This window comes from Salvia miltiorrhiza, chromosome 1 (assembly GCF_028751815.1).
Source record: "Salvia miltiorrhiza cultivar Shanhuang (shh) chromosome 1, IMPLAD_Smil_shh, whole genome shotgun sequence".
In the NCBI taxonomy this organism is placed as follows: domain Eukaryota; kingdom Viridiplantae; phylum Streptophyta; class Magnoliopsida; order Lamiales; family Lamiaceae; genus Salvia; species Salvia miltiorrhiza.
Window position 1 is genome coordinate 32,500,986 of NC_080387.1, and position 20,428 is coordinate 32,521,413.

The 20,428-nt window shown below is 33.3% G+C and overlaps 2 protein-coding genes and 1 long non-coding RNA gene across 3 annotated transcripts in view; 2 read left to right on the top strand and 1 right to left on the bottom strand.

Moving 5' to 3' along the window:
• The window catches only part of LOC131020541 (uncharacterized), a 1,142,091-nt gene that overhangs the window by 725,942 nt on the left and 395,721 nt on the right, over positions 1-20,428 (bottom strand). The window lies entirely within an intron of this gene.
• On the top strand, positions 7,033-12,092 carry LOC131020404 (fatty acyl-CoA reductase 3-like). The gene is made up of 10 exons (XM_057949184.1): positions 7,033-7,147; positions 7,256-7,359; positions 7,546-7,745; positions 8,490-8,590; positions 9,411-9,597; positions 9,797-9,958; positions 10,450-10,531; positions 11,022-11,288; positions 11,476-11,603; positions 11,696-12,092. Exons 1-10 carry the CDS (start codon positions 7,075-7,077, stop codon positions 11,856-11,858), a joined length of 1,467 nt encoding a protein of 488 aa, XP_057805167.1. The 5' UTR covers positions 7,033-7,074; the 3' UTR covers positions 11,859-12,092.
• On the top strand, positions 12,336-15,120 carry LOC131020857 (uncharacterized). The gene is made up of 2 exons (XR_009100788.1): positions 12,336-12,648; positions 14,822-15,120. It is a non-coding gene; the product is annotated as an uncharacterized LOC131020857 (long non-coding RNA).

Here is a 20,428-nt window from a genome sequence, read left to right on the forward strand (position 1 = left end):
CTTATTGTTCACCCTAAGTCATAACCCCGGTTAACCCGTCATTGGGATAGTGGGTTGTGACAGAAAATGACAAAAAATCACACTTATCGTGGATAAAGAGAGTATTAGATTACTTTCCAAACTACAAGGTTTGTATTTTATGATTTCTACCAATGCTTGCCTAAATCAATATAAATGAAACACAAAGAGATGCTACCAACACTAGATGAATTAATACATCTAGCCAGACCTTCCAATAACAAGATTAAAATGAGTGTTTTTTAATTGAAAAAGTAATTATATTTAATATCGAGTAATTTGGGTATATCTGATACCCGATCATTTCTTGCCCCTAAAACCCGATCCCGACCCGATACCCTAATTTCTCGGGTGTCGGGTATACCCGATTTTCCATCCCTAACTATGCTATTATTTCAATTTTTTGTCTGTTTTTTTTTTTAAAATAAAAATAAAGATATAGTTTATTTTTAAGGATAATAGTTTGTAAATTATTGAACTTTGACTAATTTTGATTTTGCATGCCAGTTTAAAATATAATTATCGAACTTTTAAACTCATGATATCAAGTTGGATTCCAGTTCAATTTAACGAGTTAGATTCCGATCTAATTTAATGCTAACATGATCGTTTTTCCTTTTGTTTAAATTGATTTCAGTTTTTTTTAAACAAACACCCAAATGGTGAGCAGTTAGGATTTAAATTGATTTCAGTTAATTATGTGTAATTTCATACGAAAATGATTAAATAAAAGTTCAATTGTTGTCAGATGATTATATTTTTAAGTTGATGTGATTATATTTTGAAGTTGGTGTGTAAAATTAGAATTTGATTAAAAGTCAGTAATTTGTAGGATATTATGTCATATTTTCAATTTCAATAATGTTATGTTTAAAGATGAAATAATCTCTACTTATAGGAAGACAAGAATTAGGGGTTAATTTCACAAAATGTTACTCAAATTATGGTACTTGTATCAAAGAAAAGTCCCACTCAACATGCACCGCTCAGCTTTCATCGAAACCTAGTTTTCTGTAATTTGAAATTACGTATGTATTGTTCTAAGAGTTGATCTGTTTTTATAATTATAAATACATGATATGGGCCTGACTTATGAGTTGAGCTATTTCTCTTCTATTGGGTTCAGGATACTTTTGGCCAGTCCAAGGATCAATTACAAAAAATAAAGATGAGCCTCAAATAAATTAGTTAGAATGATCAACTCAAATCATAATTAATTCATAAATATTAATTTATTCCACTAGAGAACGTTGGCATTCGGGTGTCTATACCTATTGTGGAACTCACAAAAGAAATTATTTGGTCCTTCCTATGGCAGACCTGGCCTATATGATGCTGGCGTTTGAATCAGGGTTGGCGCTTCACAGCGTAAAATACAATATCCCATCCTATAGTCAAGGTTGTGTACTGGTTCTTGTCACCATTAATTTATTACACTATTACATTAATTTTTTGTAAAGTGGAACTACTGTAAGTAGTAATTTTTTTATTGTTTTAATTTCAATCCCCAAATATCAATGTTAATAAGTTAAACGACGTCGTTTCATATTAAAATGAACGAGTTATTTCGGTGTCGCCGCCAATGAAGCCACCACGTCATTCTGCTTTTGGCCAACAACTGTTCACGTAGTTAAAATAAAAAATAATTAAAAATTCATATATTTATACGCATAATCTTTATATATAAAATATTTTATTAGAGGTACAATCAGAGTATGCCCCAAATTTATAATTTTACAGGACATTAACCCTTCTTAATTTTAAATGTAGATCAATTAAAGACTGTCCCAATCTAGCCTACAAAGAAATATGACACTCTTAAGTTAATGCCTTTGGATACACGATACATTTACTTTAATTAAATCATAATAAATTCTAACAAGAAAGTAATAAAAGCTAATTGGAAATAAGCTAGTGAATCCTAGTTCAAGTGGATACACAGTGCATCATGATAGACACAGTTTTTTGTTAAATAAATATTTTAGCACTTAAATTTCTTCATTGTATTGAAGACAGTTCACTAGCATTATTAAGACTAAACAGATTTTTTATTACTTATGTTTGAGGATTTACTAATAAAAGTCAAATCGGACCACGGTAACTAAATTAAATCTAATGTTAAATTAGCGAGTCGAGGATTTTTTAGGACAGTAACTTAAATTGATTTGGAAATTAGGACAATAACTTTCGAGCTTGTAAAAATAGGACACTAATTTTTTTTAGAGTAAAATAGGACACTAATTAATAAATGTTGCATCCACAGGACATTTTTCGGCCAATTATCGGCCGAGAAATGTCCTATTTTTGTGACGTTTATTAATTAGTGTCCTATTTTACTCTAAAAAAAAATTAGTGTCCTATTTTTACAAATCCGAAAATTTTTATCTTAATTTTCAAATCAACATAAGTTATTGTCCTAAAAAATCCCCTGGCTAAAACATAAAAAAAAACTAAAAATGCCTCAGTAATGCTTCAAATAAAAATCTATATTTTATTGTGATTACTTATAATTAATTTTATTCCTTTATTTTTATTTATTAGCAGTAATGCTTCACTATAATCAATTAATTTTTTTTTAATACGGATAATTATCCTAAGGTTAATTATCCCTATTTTGGGGGTGAAATATATGGAGACAGATTTTTTTTGGCTTGAAGCGGTAAAACTGTAATCCCTATTTTGGGGGTGAAAAAATGGAAATTGAAATACTTTTTACTATGCAAAAAATTAAATTAAATTGTGACCTTACATTTGTCATTGATGTGGGGTGTAGATTGATTCTTAATTCTACTCGTAAATGTGATTTTTATGATAACTCAACCATATATATATCAGTGGTTGCCAACTCCATAACTTAGATTACTACTTCATTCTTGAACTAATTTTCTGTTGTTTGTGATGGAATTGCACAACATCTTAACTTTCTCTAGTAATTAATGGAATGAAGTTCAAAATTAGACATGCATCACTGGGCCAAAGAGAGAGTCCAAAACAGGCATTGGCTAATTATTTAGTGACTAATAAGAACAAAAAAATGGTCAAGGCTTCAAAAATGGCTCACTAGTGGTTAATGTATGGGTAGACAATGAAACGCAGGCCAAATGGGCTACCCTAGTGCCTTCTATCATTTGTCACATATGACACACGTAATATCACGACCTCATGAATATCAAATCACTCAAAAAGAAATATAGTAGAGAGTGATCTCCTCTATTAAGCTCAATTCTCACTTATGTGTGGTTTTTACTCACTTATTGCCTTTATTCGTCATCCCAATTTTCATCTAATAAAGATTCATCCATAAAAATCACAATTCTTCAATTCCAAAAGTATCAAGTCATCTACTTCATCACAAAGTGCAACTTAGCAGCATGCATACACAAAACTAACAAACCAACACTCACTTGGCTAACATGCAAGACAACACAACGACTCAACATAGACACACAAAAACAAAGACACATCCCCCTCCTCACACTTAGACGTTGCTTGCCCTCAAGCAAACAAGAAAAAGCATAAAAAGGAAAGCACACAAAAAACTAACAAAAACGCAAGACAAAAAAATAAGACAAAGAGAAACATAAAGAAAAAACAAACAGAAGAGAAGGACATCACCGTGCAAGCTGCCTTGTGGAGATGCCGGCAGAGGGCGGCGGTTCTGGAGGGGGTCGCGGCGGCGGTGGTGTTTCAGGCGGAGAGATGCGAGTGGAGATGGCTGGAGTGGGTTTTGGAGGAGGTGGAATTGAGAGGGAAACGATGGGGGGAATTTTGACTGGGTCAAATCCTCCATCAAATCCCAGAATTTTAGTTGACTCCACCACACTTAGCATAGTGTCCGATTTGACCCCAATTTTCCAGAATCTTCAAAACGACACTCAAACCCTACCTCTTCCAACTCTACCTTCGATGGCTTTACAACAGATGGCAAAATTGGTTCTGTGCTGGTCGATTTGGGCATCTTGCTTGATAGGTGCCGAATTGGAATTTCATCCGTGGAGTACAGCTGCATGATAATCTCTCGAATAGCGTCATTCTCCTCTGTTTTGGCATCCTCATCATTCAGCACACTGAAAATAACTTGCTCGAGCTCATCTTCCCTGAAATTCTCAACAAAATCATCAACCAAAGGATCAATCACAGTCATAAAAATAGATTCAGGATCCTCTTCGATTTTTATTTCTGCATCTGAATCAGGATCCGTTTGGACAAACAGATCATCTTCCGCAGTAGCGGCACTGGGTTCAGCCATGAAAAACGGTTCCGTCCGGGCAGACAGAACAATCACCGAATCCAACAGACCTTGCAGCTTCATCTCCTTTGCTTCTTTCCTCAATCTGGACTCTTTTTTTTTTTAAATCCTGCTAAAAAACAACAGAAAAAAATAAAAATAAAATAGAATCAATAGGAAAAAGAAATTAATTAACACCGTTCCCCAGCAACGGCGCCAATTTGGTGGACGTCGTATTCCACCAAATAATTCCTGCAATCTTACCAAGAATTAAATGAGTATAGTAACAAGCAGGGTCGAACCACAAAGAACGGGTAATTGCAATCAAATTCCTAAAGATCTAATTTTTGGTGTAGCCACCACGCCTTAAAGTGATAGAAAAATTAATTTACTAAGAAAATAAATAAATCAACGAAAATCACACTAGAAAATAAGCAAAGAAAAGTAACTCGGCTCGAATAAATCCACATTAATTTAATGACTCTGATCATCGACGCAATGATTAATTAATCCCTATCAACCAACCAGTTATAAGATACCGTGAAACGCAACGGACGTACCCCAATTCCTACTTACTGTGTCGATAAACAGCTGGAGACGCCAGACCTGCTTATTTCCCTTATTAAAATATAGCCTAGCTGGAGACGCCAGACCTAGATTTAATATTCTAATAGCATTAAGATGAAGGAACCCAGTTTACATAAATTATCCTAGATACGCTAGTAATAATTCATCCACCAATTTATTCCTACTACGAACATGGTAGCTTTATCACTAATAAGCCTTGTTCCAACAATTACGGATTGGGGGAACCAATTGACTGTAATCCAATTTAACCTAAGTTGATCAGGCTCAAATTAAATCAGAACTATCTTTAAACCCTAAGAATAAATCGAAATCAATAGGAATCAATTATAGGCTCGATTAGGTCTCACAGATTATTAAATCAATACTTCATTATTCTCGCCGAATTAAGAAATTAGCTACTCATAATTAAACTAGAAAAATCAAGTAAATAAAATCAAACATAAAATAATTAAACACAAAATAAAATGAATAAATTGCACTTAAAGAAACTAACGAAATTATACTAAACAATAGAACTGAAATAAAGATAACCACAATTGAATAAAATGTCTTCTGCCACAAATTCTTAATGTCAGCCGCAATTCTCCCAAAATCCAAAGCAAAAGAAAACTTAACTAATCCTAAGGCTAAGCTAATTACGTATAGTGCAAGTAGGAGTAGAGTAAGAATAATAATAAAAAACTAATCTCTCTATATAAACTAGCGGCTGCCTCCCCAAAACTAAAGACCAAGGGATTAAATCCCTAAATGCTGTGTCTTAGCCCAAAACATAGCTAATCGGCCCTTACAAAATAATAAGGCCCAAAAATTAATAAAAATATGAGTTTTGAGTTTAATTAAATCTAGAATAATTAACTTCAAGCTCAATCTCTAATCTTCTTTCAAAATCATTCAACTTGATTCAAAATTATTGACTTTCATCATCTCCCGACATCTGCCATCTTCATTCTCCATCCATGCAATTCCTGTGCAAAATGCCAACGAACTTGGGCAAAATCAAATAAAAACACAAGATAATAAACATAAATCTAGACAACTAATTCATACACATCTTCCCTCCGTCCCAAACGAAATATCATGTTTTCCTTTTTGGGCTGTCCCAAACGAAATGTCCTGTTTTCTTTTTTGGCAATATACTTTCTCTCTATACTTAATATTTAAATAATTTCCACCAACCCACTTTATCTACTTTACACATATTTCTTAATCTCCGTGCCGAAAAGAAATGGGACATTTCGTTTGGGACGGAGGGAGTATATTTTAATTATTAATTCATTAATTAATTAATTTATTTTTTAAAAATCGAGTCTTAACTAAAATTAAATTATGATATGTTTAAAGTATAAGAATAAGCTTTAGTCTAGTGGATAAGTTGCTTTGTTTATTTTTTAGAGACTAAGGTTCAAATCATCTATCTAGCAAATTATTTGAATTTTAATTTTTTAAATATGTATTTCGGATACCCAAATAACCGAATCGGATAACCGAAGCGGTTATTGGGTAACCGAACACCTAAAACGGTTCGGAAACGGTTAGTGAAATATGGCAATTTCGGGTTCGAGTAACCGAAAATTCGAGTATGGGTAACCGAACCCGAACAGATCGACAGCCCTAATCATTACAATAAGTCTAACAATCAAGTTACTCAATTACGTGCACAAAAATATAATATCAAAGTTCTTCATGCATCAACTTCTAGCATCGCCATGTCTGCAGAATTTGAAGTACAAAAAAATAATCATTCCCCTAGCCACAAAATTTCACATAAAACCAAATAAAAAGACATGGCTAATAAAACACCGTGGTCTTTCAGCAATTTTTTTCTAATAAAATAGACAACAGTTTAATCTACGATCACAGTTTTTCAGCTTACAACCACACCATTGGATGAAAAAACTACTCAAACATATATTAACCAAAAGGCCAAAATTCACTACAACATGGTTAATTAGTGAATTTTTCTCTTCATAAAAGAAAAAAAAGAAATCGTACACACAAACGTTTTTAGAACCTTTTGTCTTTTAATTTATCACCAAACCAAAGATATGGAAAACGTTTTTAATTAAAACCTAATCTTGTCTTTGTCCCACCAACCGAGGATGTAGAAAATTATCAAACTAATTAATTGGCTCACTCCAACCTAGCTATATTCTCTCTATATATACTGATCACCAATTAATTAATTCCACAACATATATCATTAATTACTTCATTCTTGAACTAAATTCCTATTGTTTGCAATGGACAAGTTTCTTCATTTTTTCGAAAACAAGAGCATTCTTGTCATTGGTGCCACTGGCTTTTTAGCAAAGGGTAACATGCATATCATATATGCACACAGCTCATGCACTTTTAAGTAATTAGCTTACAATGTAACGTGACACTTAATTATATATATGTTGTGTGTGTATCTATGTGCAGTTGTAATTGAGAAGATAATGAGGGTTCAACCAGAAGTGAAGAAACTATATCTTCTTTTGAGGGCTGTGGATTCTTCGTCAGCTCTACATCGTTTCAATACAGAGGTTTGTTCTTAACAAAGATTCCTCCATCGAAAGGGAATCGAGATGGACATTAAAATAATTTATGTATTTTTGAACTACATAAATATAATTATGCATGCACATAATTCAACAATTATATGTTTCGACGGAAATTAAAGAAATGACATGCATGCAATATGAAGATTTGATGATTAGATAATTTGACAGGTGATGGAGAATGAGTTGTTTAAGGTGGTGAGGGAGAAATATGGAGCAAAATTGGATTCCATTATTAAGGAAAAGGTGAGTGTGGTATGCGGCGATATCACTCGTGATTGCTTGGGATTAGAAACCTCCATTTTGGAAGAGGTGTTTGGACAAGTGGATATTATCATCAATTCAGCCGCAACTACAAATTTTGATGAAAGGTATATATTTCTATATGTATATTAATTTCTTCCAAAAAAAAAAAGAATATTCTATATCGCTTTAAAATATGTTTTGACTTCTTTTTTTCTCTTTATCTATCATTTTCGACAACGTAGCTTTAACTATCGAAAATTCGACCTTTAAAAATGAAAATTCAGTCATTAATATGATTAACGACCGAATTAACAAATTATTTTAGAAGTCATCGATCGTTAGTTTTAACGATCGAAAAATCTTATAAAATGACCTATACCATGATTAACCTTGAAATTTCTTTCGAGTACTCACCAACAGAGAAGATGCATATTATTAATATAACTAGCACATATCAATTCATTTAAACTCTCATTTAATATAGAGTCTCATTCATTCTTACTCTTAGAATATGTCAAAAATGATATCTAAAACTTGTGGTGCCGGTAGAAAAGTGACAACAAAAATAACGATCGATTTTAAAATAATAAAAAATTAATATTATTTTAAAATAGATTAAGAAATTATCATCGATTTTAAAATAAGAAAAAAAAATTAAAATGATAAAGAATAAAAAATATTAATATTAAGGAATGAATTATCGATCGATTTTAAAAATAATTAATATTAACAATTGAAAATTTTGGTGTGTGGGGGAGTATATGTTATATGGTTCATTATTATTATTATTATTATTATTATTATTATTATTATTATTATTATTATTATTATTATTATTATTATTATTATTATTATTATTATTATTACAGATACGATATTGCGTTGGGAATCAACACAGTTGGAGCGGCAAATGTTTTGAGTTTTGCGAAAAAATGCAGAAAATTGAGGACGTTGCTTCACGTTTCTACTGGTTAGTAATATGAGTATTATTCAACTATAGTGTTTGAATATCAAACAATACTAACTTAGTATTGTTTGATATTCAAACACTATAGTTGAATAATACTCATATTGACAGAGTCGATCGATGAGTAATGCATATATGGCATTCGTTTTCTAAAGAGTGGAGCTATAACAACAAAAAATAGTGGCAAGATATTTAATTATAAACAATTGAAAATTATTTCACCAAATCCTTATAAAACTATATTAATAAAATCGTCTCCAGATGCATATCTTTGGCAAAAGTTGTGTCATTTCTCAACAAAATTTTTTTTCAACTCATATTTACCTTTTGTGTTTCTTTTCCATTTCAATCCCGCTACATATATAAGACATATCATCGGTACAAAGTAAAAATCCAATCACGATTGCAAAATTGTTGAAGGTGATGTTGTAATTGAACCAATTAACTATGTACAAAGTCAAATCGTGTAATTTAACCTAAATACTACTAGTAAATACAGCTGTGAGTTTTTAAGACAATCAAAATTATATTATTATTTTTATTTATTTTTAATTGGAGGATATGATGAGGATTGGTGCTCGTATACTTTTCACTCATTCTTACAAGAGGTGATCTTGTGTACACCCGGGTGTACCGTACAACTGTGTTGCACCTTCACTTAGACTTTGACTCGTATCCTGATTTGAACCCATATCTTGATCCAAATCATATAAATATATAACACTATTTTGGGTACGGGTCAACCGGGTATACCCAAGATTTTGTGCTCTTTACAAAGGGGAGGAATATTAGGGAACTAATGAATTGTGGATTTAATTTTCAGCATATGTGTGTGGAGAGAAGGAGGGACTTATTCCAGAAACGCCATTAAAAATGGGTGAGGCATTAAACATGACTCCGGGATTAAATATTGACATGGAAAAGAAAATTGTCGACGATAATCTCCGATCGCTACATTCAGCACCAGAAAATCATATTAAATCAATGATGAGAGAATTAGGTCTCCAAAGGTTTGTCGAATTTCATTTACATATCAGTCAATTAGTGTTTCTTTACTTTTTTTACTATTACTATAAGAGTTCGAGCTCCATCGAGCCTAATTAACCATGTATTTTGCGGAAAAATGAATAAATCTATGAAAGATGTTAATTAATTACTTGATGGGTTAATTATCTTGAATTTAATTTTACTTTTGATTCATTGTGACAGAGCAAGGAAATATGGGTGGCCAAATACTTACACTTTCACAAAGGCAATGGGAGAAATGATGTTGGAACAATTCAAAGAAAATATACATCTCATAATAATCCGTCCTACCATAATAACTAGTACTTTCAAACAACCCTTTCCGGGTTGGACTGAAGGAGTCAGGTAAAAAACACACAACACACACCAGTTACATTGAATTTTGTGGTTTGGATCCATTGTCCCAATATTTTGTAGTTCGAATCTTATATCCTAATACTTTTTATAACACACTACTAAATTTAGTATTTTAATAGTATTTCTTATTAAAAAAAAGTTTATGATATACTCTCCCGTCCCCCAAATAACTTCCTATCTTTTATTTTTGGGTCGTCCCCCTTATAACTTCTGCCATTTTGGAACATAATTCCACCACTAATAATACCCTATTCATTCTTACTTTTCAAATTTTCACTATTTTCAACACTAATTATAATTTTTTTCACCACTTCCAATACACTCAACAATTTTGTCTTAAAACACGGGCCCCTCCCTTCTAGAAAGTTATTTGGGGGACGGAGAGAGTATATAGTATTCATAGAATTTTATATGCATCATGTATTGTTGTGTGTTTCTTAATTATGGCTTATTCATTTGTTTTGGGGGATTGCATGTAGGACCATTGATGCTTTTATCATTGGATTTGGGACAGGAAAACTGACTTGCTATCCAGGCAATCCCAAAATTACATTAGACCTGGTGAGATAAAATTAAACACACATTATATATTTATTATATAATTAAGTGGTTGATTATCGTGAAACCTACCTTTTATCGTGAAAATTGATCGAGAACACTACGGTGAAATTAACTACATTAAAAAAAATACTAGAATTTTTGCCCCTAATTAATGTGATCGAAATCAGGTGATGTATGCATTCATCCTTCAAGGTGATACATTCACTATAGATCTTGGTGATTGATGGGTTAAAAAGGATTCTCATGTTCACATTTTAAATAAGGCTTCTCATATCCAAGACATTTTAACACACATACACACATATAGTATCAATATTTTATGCAGAAGGGCATAGTTAGAAAGACCACTCCCTCATTCAATAGCCATTTTTGCCTTTCTCTCTCTCTCTCGCCAAAATCGTAAGACTTATTGGAATTTATTTGCAGCCCCCAATTGTCGAAATTGTAAAATACAGGTTAATTAACAAGTATTTGGTTAATGTGCATGCAGATTCCGGTAGACATGGTGGTGAATGCTATGATGGTATCAATAGCCACACACGTGTACAAAACGACACCGATGATTTACCACGTCGGATCTTCGGCATCAAACCCGATATCATATCTTCGCATTCGAGATATCAACACTCGTTTCTTCATAGAAAATCCATGGATGAGCCGAGATGGAAAGCCTGTCATTGTTACAAGGGGCACACAGTTGCCTACTAAGCTTGCTATCCAAATATACATCAACCTCAATTACTTGATTCCCATTAAGGTTCATATCCACCACTAACAAATCTTAAGTATCATATAAATATTCAATACATATCTTTAGCTCCTTATTTCCCGTCTCAACTATTACTTGATTTTGAATAAATTTTAATATAAATTACAAATTCAATTAAACTTCAAATATTATTTTTCACACGTATATTTTAATGCTAATTATCGATCCCCTTCAGATTCTAGGTGTTGTAAAAGCAGCAAGTTTTGGATATTTTGATAGAACCTATATTGATTGTTCAAGAAAGGTCAAGTTCTTGATGCGGATGATCGATCTATTTAGCCCTTATATATTCTTCAATATAGTGTAAGTGTATCCTAGCAAATTTTCATTTCCTATGCAAATCGAGCATCATATATATCTCTATTAATTATTTTTTGTATATTATTTTTATGCAGTTTCGACGACATGAATATGGAAAAATTGAAAAGCTCCGTAAACGAGATGTGTGGTGATATCGAGAATGAGATTTTTAACTTTGATCCGAAAAGTATAAATTGGGATGATTATCTTATTCATACTCACATTCCAGGCCTCGTCAAATATTCTTCCAAACGTTGATTGAGTAAATTATGATGCATGTATTAAATTTATTAAATTGTGTGTAATATTAAATTTTAAATTAAAATGAGTGCTAGACATTTGTAATTTTTCATTTTACTATGGGAGATATAAGTAGTTGTATTTGTTCTTGTTTCCGCGGAGCGCTGGATTGGTCGTCGACGAGCCCTCCTGCAAGGTTTTAACCTTTGGAAACAAGTTATTATGGCTGCGTTTGGATTTTTTGTTAAGGTTTGGTTTGTGGTTGCGAGTTGGGATGTAATACCCCGCTCATTTCGATTAAGTTTAGAATTTATTTCAAGCTTAGATTAGGATGATTATGCTGGAGAAATAAAAACGATTTATTTTAATTCCAACAAACGATTTGCAAAATCCTTTTTGTAAATTTTAGTCATTTAAATTCTTATGCATTTCATATTTATTTAAATTGAACATTAAACATTTAGCATCTACACGAGCTATTTATTTAAGCAAACACTGAACGATTATTACAGTTTTCATAGTACAACCCGAAAGACTTTTTATTTTATTTTATTTTATTTTATTCCAACCTACTTCTCTCCCTCACCTAACACACATCCACCTACTCCCTCTCTCACCCACCTACCCTCAAAGCTCATCCGTCATAGTTATACTTAGCAAATTTGTTATTCATCACTTCACACCAATCACCCAATACACTTTCATTTTTTTTTAAAGAGAGAGTTGAAGCTTCATAACTTCATCAGCCAACCAGTCAAACATGAGCACATAGAGTTCAAGTTCAGAGCACCACAATCACCGATTCAAGGTTTTACCCCACTAATTTTTTCACAGATTTTTATTCCAGCTATAAGCATACAATTTCAGATATATTAGCTTTCATCTTTCATATGTTCGTGTGTGTGTATATATATATATATATATATATATATAAGCTTATGTATATTTTACTAAATCAGCCCATGTTAAAGAAAAACATACATGAATTTTTGGAATAACTTTTCACAAGTTTTACATTTACATAAATGCTTTTAAGAAAAACTGTACTAGTAAATAGAAGAGAAGAAGAAGAAGAATGCTATATGTTTGTTGGGTGTGTAAGCCGGGTCTGGAGAGGGTCGACGGACGGCGGTGGTGGCTGATTTAGGCAGGGGAAGAGGGCGGCGGCCGTGGCACCGCTGCGGTTGCCGGAGAGTGCAGACGGTGAGTTGAGCAGGGGCTCGGCGAGCCTGAATCCGAGATGGAGACAGAGGCGGTGAGAGATGAGGGAGTACAGGCACATCGGCGGTGAGGAGTCGTTGGTGCCGGAGGTGGAAAGAAAGGTAGATCGAGGGAGATGGGAAAGGAGATGGTTCCCGGTGACCGTTTCGATTTGTGGGTGTGTGAGTCTTGACCATGGTTGTGAGTTAGAGAGAGATCTGTGAACAGGGGCTGGATTGGCAACGGTGGTGGTGGTGGCTGTCGCCGGAAATTTAGAGGGAGAAAGAGAGAGACATGGGAGGGGTTGAGAAGTAAGAGGGCGACGGCGGTTGGGCGGCGGAGGCGGCGACGCTGCCGCCGCCGGAGAAGAAGAGAGGGGGAAGAGGGTGCCTGCTGCGGCGCTGAGTGTTTTGTGTGTGTGTTCATGTGTTTTGTGTGTGTGGGTAATTTTGTTAAAAGAGAAGAAAGGTTTGGGCTTTGCCTAATTATTTTGAGCTAAAGATGGGCTGCAAATTTATTTTAGATGGGCCTCTTTGTTTTATTTAAAACTTGGATGCAAATGTTGGGCTGTGATGAGGAGTTGGGCCGATTTTCATTTAATTGACTGATGGGCATTTCTTTAATTATTCAGTGGGTCTCTTTTATTTTAAAGATGGGCAGCAGTATTCTATTAAGGTGTTGGGCCATTGTATTTTTTTTATAAAAGATCTTGGACTGTTTTATTTTATTTATAGGGACTGCATCATTTTATTTAATTAGACTATCATATTAGTTTGATTAATTATTTTAAAGATAATTTACGTAATGATATTATATTATTATTATGTGCATATTTTAAGTGAATTACTTATTATATGCTAAGCACGACATGAAATTGCATTTTTACTTGCAATAAAAGTATTTAATTGGTTTTAATTATAATTCCAATTTTTAAGAAAATCGAGTAAGAATATTGTTGGTGTCCTTAACTCAAGAATTTAGTTTTTAATTATTTATTTACTAAATTTTGGAAACCCGGCGTGATGAATCAAGTATGTTTAGTACATCCACTAAGACTTTAAGTTAGCTTCACGAGATCTATTAAGAATAGAATTTCTTGTAGGCTTTATGAACCAAGGGGATTAGCGCTGCTTTCCCAAGACGAGTTTATGTGATTATAATCTTCAGGCTTTGCCTATCCAGGTGGGCATTACTTTTACTATACGTATATAGAGATCCCCTACGTATCGTAGGCCTCTTATACGAATGAATGCATGAGATGATCTAACTGTTAATTTCAGTTTCATATATATCAAATGAGTTTAAATGATACATTCAAGCAAGTTATTTCATGACAAAATCTTTGAGTTAAAGTTATTTCAAGTATTGTCTTGCCATAAAATGTTTCAATTTTAGTATGATATCTATCTGCTTTGGCTTTGCCAATGATGCAATCGAATTCGGGTCCTGAGCAGTTGATAGCTATCCTGACAGGACTAGTGTACACCAGTGACCGTGAGTCATCTAGCGGGTTGGCCGGTCCAGTGACCGTGAGAGGTGGCCACCTCTCCGGCATACAGTTCCAGATATGATAGATTACAAGAGAACTTAGACTGCAGTCGAACTTTAAGAATCACAAATGAACTTAGTAAGCTTGGGCCTTTTTAGCGAAAAACTCCCTTGCTGTACTGTTTATGATGGCATGACAATTTACAGATTTGAAGCATGTATTTTTATACTTAGGCATACGTGCCCACTGAGTATTTTTATACTCAGCCCTGCATGTATTTCTAAATGTGCAGGTTGAGCAGCTGATGGAATGGAATGATGTTGAGCGGGTGTTCCTTTGATCATTTCAAGAAATGTAACCTTGAGTATACATCTTCATATGTATATCTCACACGTTTTCCGCTGCAAAACACTTTGATTAGGATAGCTCTATGTTATGACGTTGTGATACGTGTTATTGGGTAACCCACCTTAATCAGTTCTCATTTATGTGTATGTTTTATAAGTATCCAAATAATCATATATGATCCTAGCATTTTATCTATGAGTGACATTTCCATATACTTTAATGTTAAGTAATTGTCCATTTCCATTTCTTATTGTTCACCCCAAGTCATAACCCCGGTTAACCCGTCATTGGGATAGTGGGCTGTGACAGAGTGGTATCAGAGCGGTTCGTTCGCTCTGGCCCTAGAAACCTTATTCTAAAGAGTCGAGTCTAGTTTGATTCTTTATACTTACATGGGTTCATATGGCACCGCTCAACACTCCATTGCATCGTGCTCAATCAAGGAAAGAAGGTAACTACAGTTTCAACGTTTTAAAGATGTTAATGTTCTAAAATGCTTCATGAATATGTTTATGTGAAGAGCATGTTATGATGAAATGTTGAATGTTTTGCCTTTCATGGCATATTTTCGCAGTCTATGATGTTATGATCAGATGAATGATAGAAAAGTGACATATGTTTTCCCAGAGAACATAGATTGCTATAAGATGCATGATCACAATTTCAAAAGAACATAGACTACTAGATTAGTAGGATATCTCTACAATCTAGATTCTTAAGGTGATGATTTAGAATAATGAAAGAGAACTTAGAACGTCTCAGCTCCCTTAAGAAAATGATGGTTCTTTTGAACTACAAAGAGGAATGAAAAGATATGTACGAGGTAAAGGAAAAGCACAGAATGACGAATTCAAGCTAAACGTTGCATCAAAGGTTGAACCATAGTCTCTACGTTCGAATATTCAAGTGCGACGGAATATCAAATTGACTTTTGCTACAGGATAGATTTTATGAATAGTGTGTTTTGCCTGTGTACGTATGTCTGTGTGTATATGTCTTAAGAGAGGTTTGGGGTTTGAGATCAATAGGATAGGGAACCTTAAGATAAGTTTAGTTGTCATAATGAACTTATGTTTTGTTATGTATAGTATGTTCATGGCCCTTCAAGTTCGGGACGATGTTTCCCGTGTGACTGGGAGGTGATGATGTTGGACCTGGCCAGTTCACATGATCCAAATCTCAGTAGACGTCTTTTGGGTTGAAAACCCATGTGTTTCAACTTTCGGTTGAAAAGCCAGAAAGGTTCATACTCGAGGTCATTTTGTTCGACCTAGTAGTTAATCATTTCATACCCTCTGGTCATTCTTTTGATTCTCTTGAACAATTTCTACAACACCTTGTTTTGTTGTTGTGTTGAGTTTGAGCCTTGCAACTCGTGAGTTGTCATAATAGATCCCCTTGTTTGATAAGACCAAGAAGTGTTAGTCTACCGATGTAGTATACTACCCAAACTATGGCTTCATATAATTGTATCTCATTGTGATTAGTTGAGATTAGTCTTTGTCCTATTAGTGATATTGACCACTCATTATGATAGAAATTCAGAGTTTAAGTTAAGACCGTAATATAGTGTTCGAGTACGAGAACTTAAGTTAATTGGTCTATGATAGTTTTAAGATAGATTCATAGGAAAGTGTTGTGTATGTGTAGGTAACAAGAAATGGGTTGATGACCATTTTGGTCTTTGGAAAATAGAATACCTCGTAGATGAGCCCTTGGAATGAGGTAGGAGCAATGAACCGCCGCAAAAGAACGAGGGAACTTATTCTCAAGTAAATTTCGTGTATATAAATTGGAATTGGGAATCCTATTGATATGAGGAGAGACCCGAATCTATTCTAGATCGGAAAATTAAAGTACTAAGGAATAAGTCGATACCCTTAGTAATAGTTCTTTGGAAGCACCATGATCAAGAAAAAGGGACGTGGGAACTCGATTCTAGCATGAAGGAGAAGTACCCAGAATTATTTTCTGTGGTACAAATTTCGTGATGAAATTTCTTTTAAGGGGGATAGTATGTCATACCCCGACTTTTAATCCCTGATTAAGGGCTTAATTATTAATAATTAGGGTTCGACATCCATTAGTAATAAAAACTGGTTTGATTTATCTGATGTGATTTAATCGTTATATATGTGTTTTAATGTGCTTAGTTAAAGGAAATTTTTATAAATGTGGTGCATAAGTTATAATTGGTGAGTTAAGTGTATTTATATGAGCCACATGAATTTTAAATTATGCATGAAGTCATGAATTTTATCTAAATTTGATAGTACATGTAACACCCCGTACTTTTCCCTATGTTGTGAGATAGTGTCTTAACACTATTGAGAGTACTGATATGTCAGAGAGATTGACTGTCATATTAAGAAAATAGGAATAATGAGTTGGAAATAGAGTCGAGAAAGAAAGAGTGAAAAACCTTGAAAAAAAAAAAAAGTCGGTCGGAGAGACGTCTAGTTTGTCTGTGTTTACCGACTGCTTTGACGTAATATTATGTGAAATTACGTGACTGATTGATTATGTGAGTTTTGTTACGTATGTCATTGTGAGCAAGTTATTATGATTTTTATTCGATGACTTTAGCACTTGGAATTTTAATTAAGTTTTCAAAGCAAGTGCAGTTTATTTTTACCGAGAAATCAAAGAATGCCGGTTTATGAAAATTTTTCCAAACAAAATATTTTCAAATTATTTTTCCTATGATGAGGAATATTATAATTGAGTGAGTGCACTAATATTAGTGCTATATTTATTTTAAATATTGGTCACAAGAGTTTTGTGTTATAGCATTGCATTAATTAGTAATTAGTCTTTTATAATTTTATTAATGTAGCTTAACACATGATTTATTCTAGACTACACAACCTTACACACACATGATTATTTTAATCTAATAAGCATGTGATTAATTTCCTTAGCATTACTTGAGGTGGACGTGTGGTATGAAGATGAAGGGAAGGGATTAATGTGTAGGTTTAGGGGGGAACAAGTATTAAATGGTGAATAGTATTTGGTCTCCAATCATCCTTCCTAAGCAAGACAAATTCACTTCATTTCTCTTATTTTCTTCACCATTCGGCCACTCTCAATTTCTCTCCCTCTCTTCCGATTTTGCTCCAAAAGATCACCATAGATGAATCACCAAAGCTTCCAAGTTCACATCAAGATCAAATCCTCCACCAAATCAACATAAACACCTTTCAATTCTTGAAGATTTCAAGAGGACCGTGGGGTTTGGTTTGAAGAGTGAGAAAGGAAAACTTTGATCTTTGTTTAATCTTGGGTAAAAGATTCTTATTTTTATAGATCTAGATTGTATGATGTTATATGTGAGTATATGATCATGATTGAGCAAGAAAATCACCCAACTTATTTCTATGAAATTTTCGAAAATTAGAGGCTTGAAACCCTACGAAATTTTGTTGTTTGTTTTCTTGAATTGGCTTGAGTTATATGATGATTGATGATTATTGAGTTAATATATATGAATATATTGATGATTAGCCATGAGATATAGATTTTTCTATTGGGTTAGTTTACCTAAAATTGGGATGTTGAGATTCTATGGATCAATTGATGTATTGATGATGGATTTGAGTTTATGAGATGATCTAGATGATTAATGATGGATGAGATTGAAGCTTGAGGTTGAGAAATGAAAAATGAAAATTGTTAGTTTGAGGAAGAAGATGACATACATGTGTATCTATATGTGATCTTGTTTTATGATGTTGATTTGTGCTAATTGGTAACCTAGGATGTTAGATCTATGATTTGATCAATAGGTTATACATGATTAGCGATATTTTCAAAAGAGTTTAGTTTAATAAAAATTAGGACTTTTTGCCTATGTGTCATTTAAGTGATTTTGGCTTAAGATATATGTATTTGAGCATGATATTAATGTATAATTATGTTTGAGTAAGTCTTTTGTTGGCTAAGAAATTTTTTGACTTAGTTTAGTTTGTATGAGTTTTTGAGTTTTCATATTTTGAGAAGTCGATGATTGATAAAACGAGGTCTAATTGCTTTATGACCATTATGTGAAAGTTTGTCATGTTTTATTAAAAGTTTTATGATGATACATGAAGTTTCATTAGAGTTTAGTACATGATAAAACGGAATCTATATGTATATAATGATTTATATGATGAATGAGATCGTGTTTGAGTATTTGAGTAATTTTGAGCATGAAAATGAGAAGAGAATTTTAATGATGCGTTCATTGAAACGTTTTACTAGAGATTTGAGGTTATGATGTAAGAAGAGAGTCAAGATTTGAGTATGATGAGCATTATAATGTGCTTGAATGTTTGTGAGTGTTATATGTGTTTAAAATGAGCTTTGATGAGTTTCCTTGAAGGAATGTTGAGTTGAGTATTTTAAGAGTTTGAGATGAGATTTTGGTGAATTTCGTAGGCCTATTGACCTACTGTGATCGATGGTTTTTCAATGTCAAAAAGCTTTGAAACTTTTATACCAAGTCTCTACATGAGTCTTCAGAACATCGGTAAAATTTCAAGTCATTTGGACTTCGTTTACTATTTTTATAAAATACAAAACCGAAACTGCACATTACTACCGAGAGTTTCAGAGAGCAGGGGAAAGAGTCATTCATTTCAGTAGCTTCCTGTGTGATCTAGCTTTCCAAAATTTTATGGTATTAACCTTATTGTGTTAGCTAGATATCCACAAACATTGAGTACAGTTTGACAACATTTACTATTTTGTTTCAAAAATCCAAGTTTACGATTGCTCAAAACTGCCGAATATGGTAGACTGTAGTAAAACAGTCATATCTCCTACAATACTTGGAGTTTTTTTTTACTCTATTTTTTTTTATATATGAAAATAGACTCGAAGATCTTTCTTTTGGTATGAGTCTCGAGTCCAGGAGGTGTCGGAGTAAGAACAAGTTAGATTTTGAAGTTGAGTCAGTGTAAAAACAGAGCATGTTTTGATAATGTTTGATTGTGTTATCTATGTGTTGAATGAGATTAGAAGAGCCTTAGATGATAGATAAATCGAGACTTAGTACCATGATTTTCTTGAAACCTATCCTTGAACTTAAGGATTTGAGATGAGTGGAGAGTTCATATAGAGTTGAGTAAAGAAATAGAATATGAGATAGAGCATGAGTTAAGGCTTTATGAGTATGGATTTTTTTTAAAAGGATTAAAATGTTTTAAATCAATTCCTTTATAATGGAGTTTAAAATGCTTATTTAAGTCATTTATAAATGAATAATGAGAAATGCGTAAAGGAGTTCGTAAATGAATCGCGGCATGGGATTTTCATTTCCCCTAGTAAACTAGGGAGATATTATGAAGGAACAAGCAATGAACGAGACTCTCACCACCGAGTCACTACAACAATTGGAGAAGGAAAAAGTTCACGCACAAACAAGATATGTACACCACCTCAAGATGGAGGTAAAGAAAAAGGAAATGGAAGGAAAGCACTAGAACTAAACTTAAGGTATAAACCAACCCCAAGGTTAGTATGCTTAAGCTAAGGGAGTGAATGATTTGGCTAAAGTGCCAGAAGC

Bases quoted from the DNA above. Each gene is read 5' to 3' on its own strand.
- LOC131020404 (XM_057949184.1), top strand. From the start codon at position 7,075: ATGGACAAGTTTCTTCATTTTTTCGAAAACAAGAGCATTCTTGTCATT. The intron at 7,148-7,255 runs GTAACATGCATA...ATCTATGTGCAG, and splicing joins CACTGGCTTTTTAGCAAAGG to TTGTAATTGAGAAGATAATG. The intron at 7,360-7,545 runs GTTTGTTCTTAA...ATAATTTGACAG, and splicing joins TACATCGTTTCAATACAGAG to GTGATGGAGAATGAGTTGTT.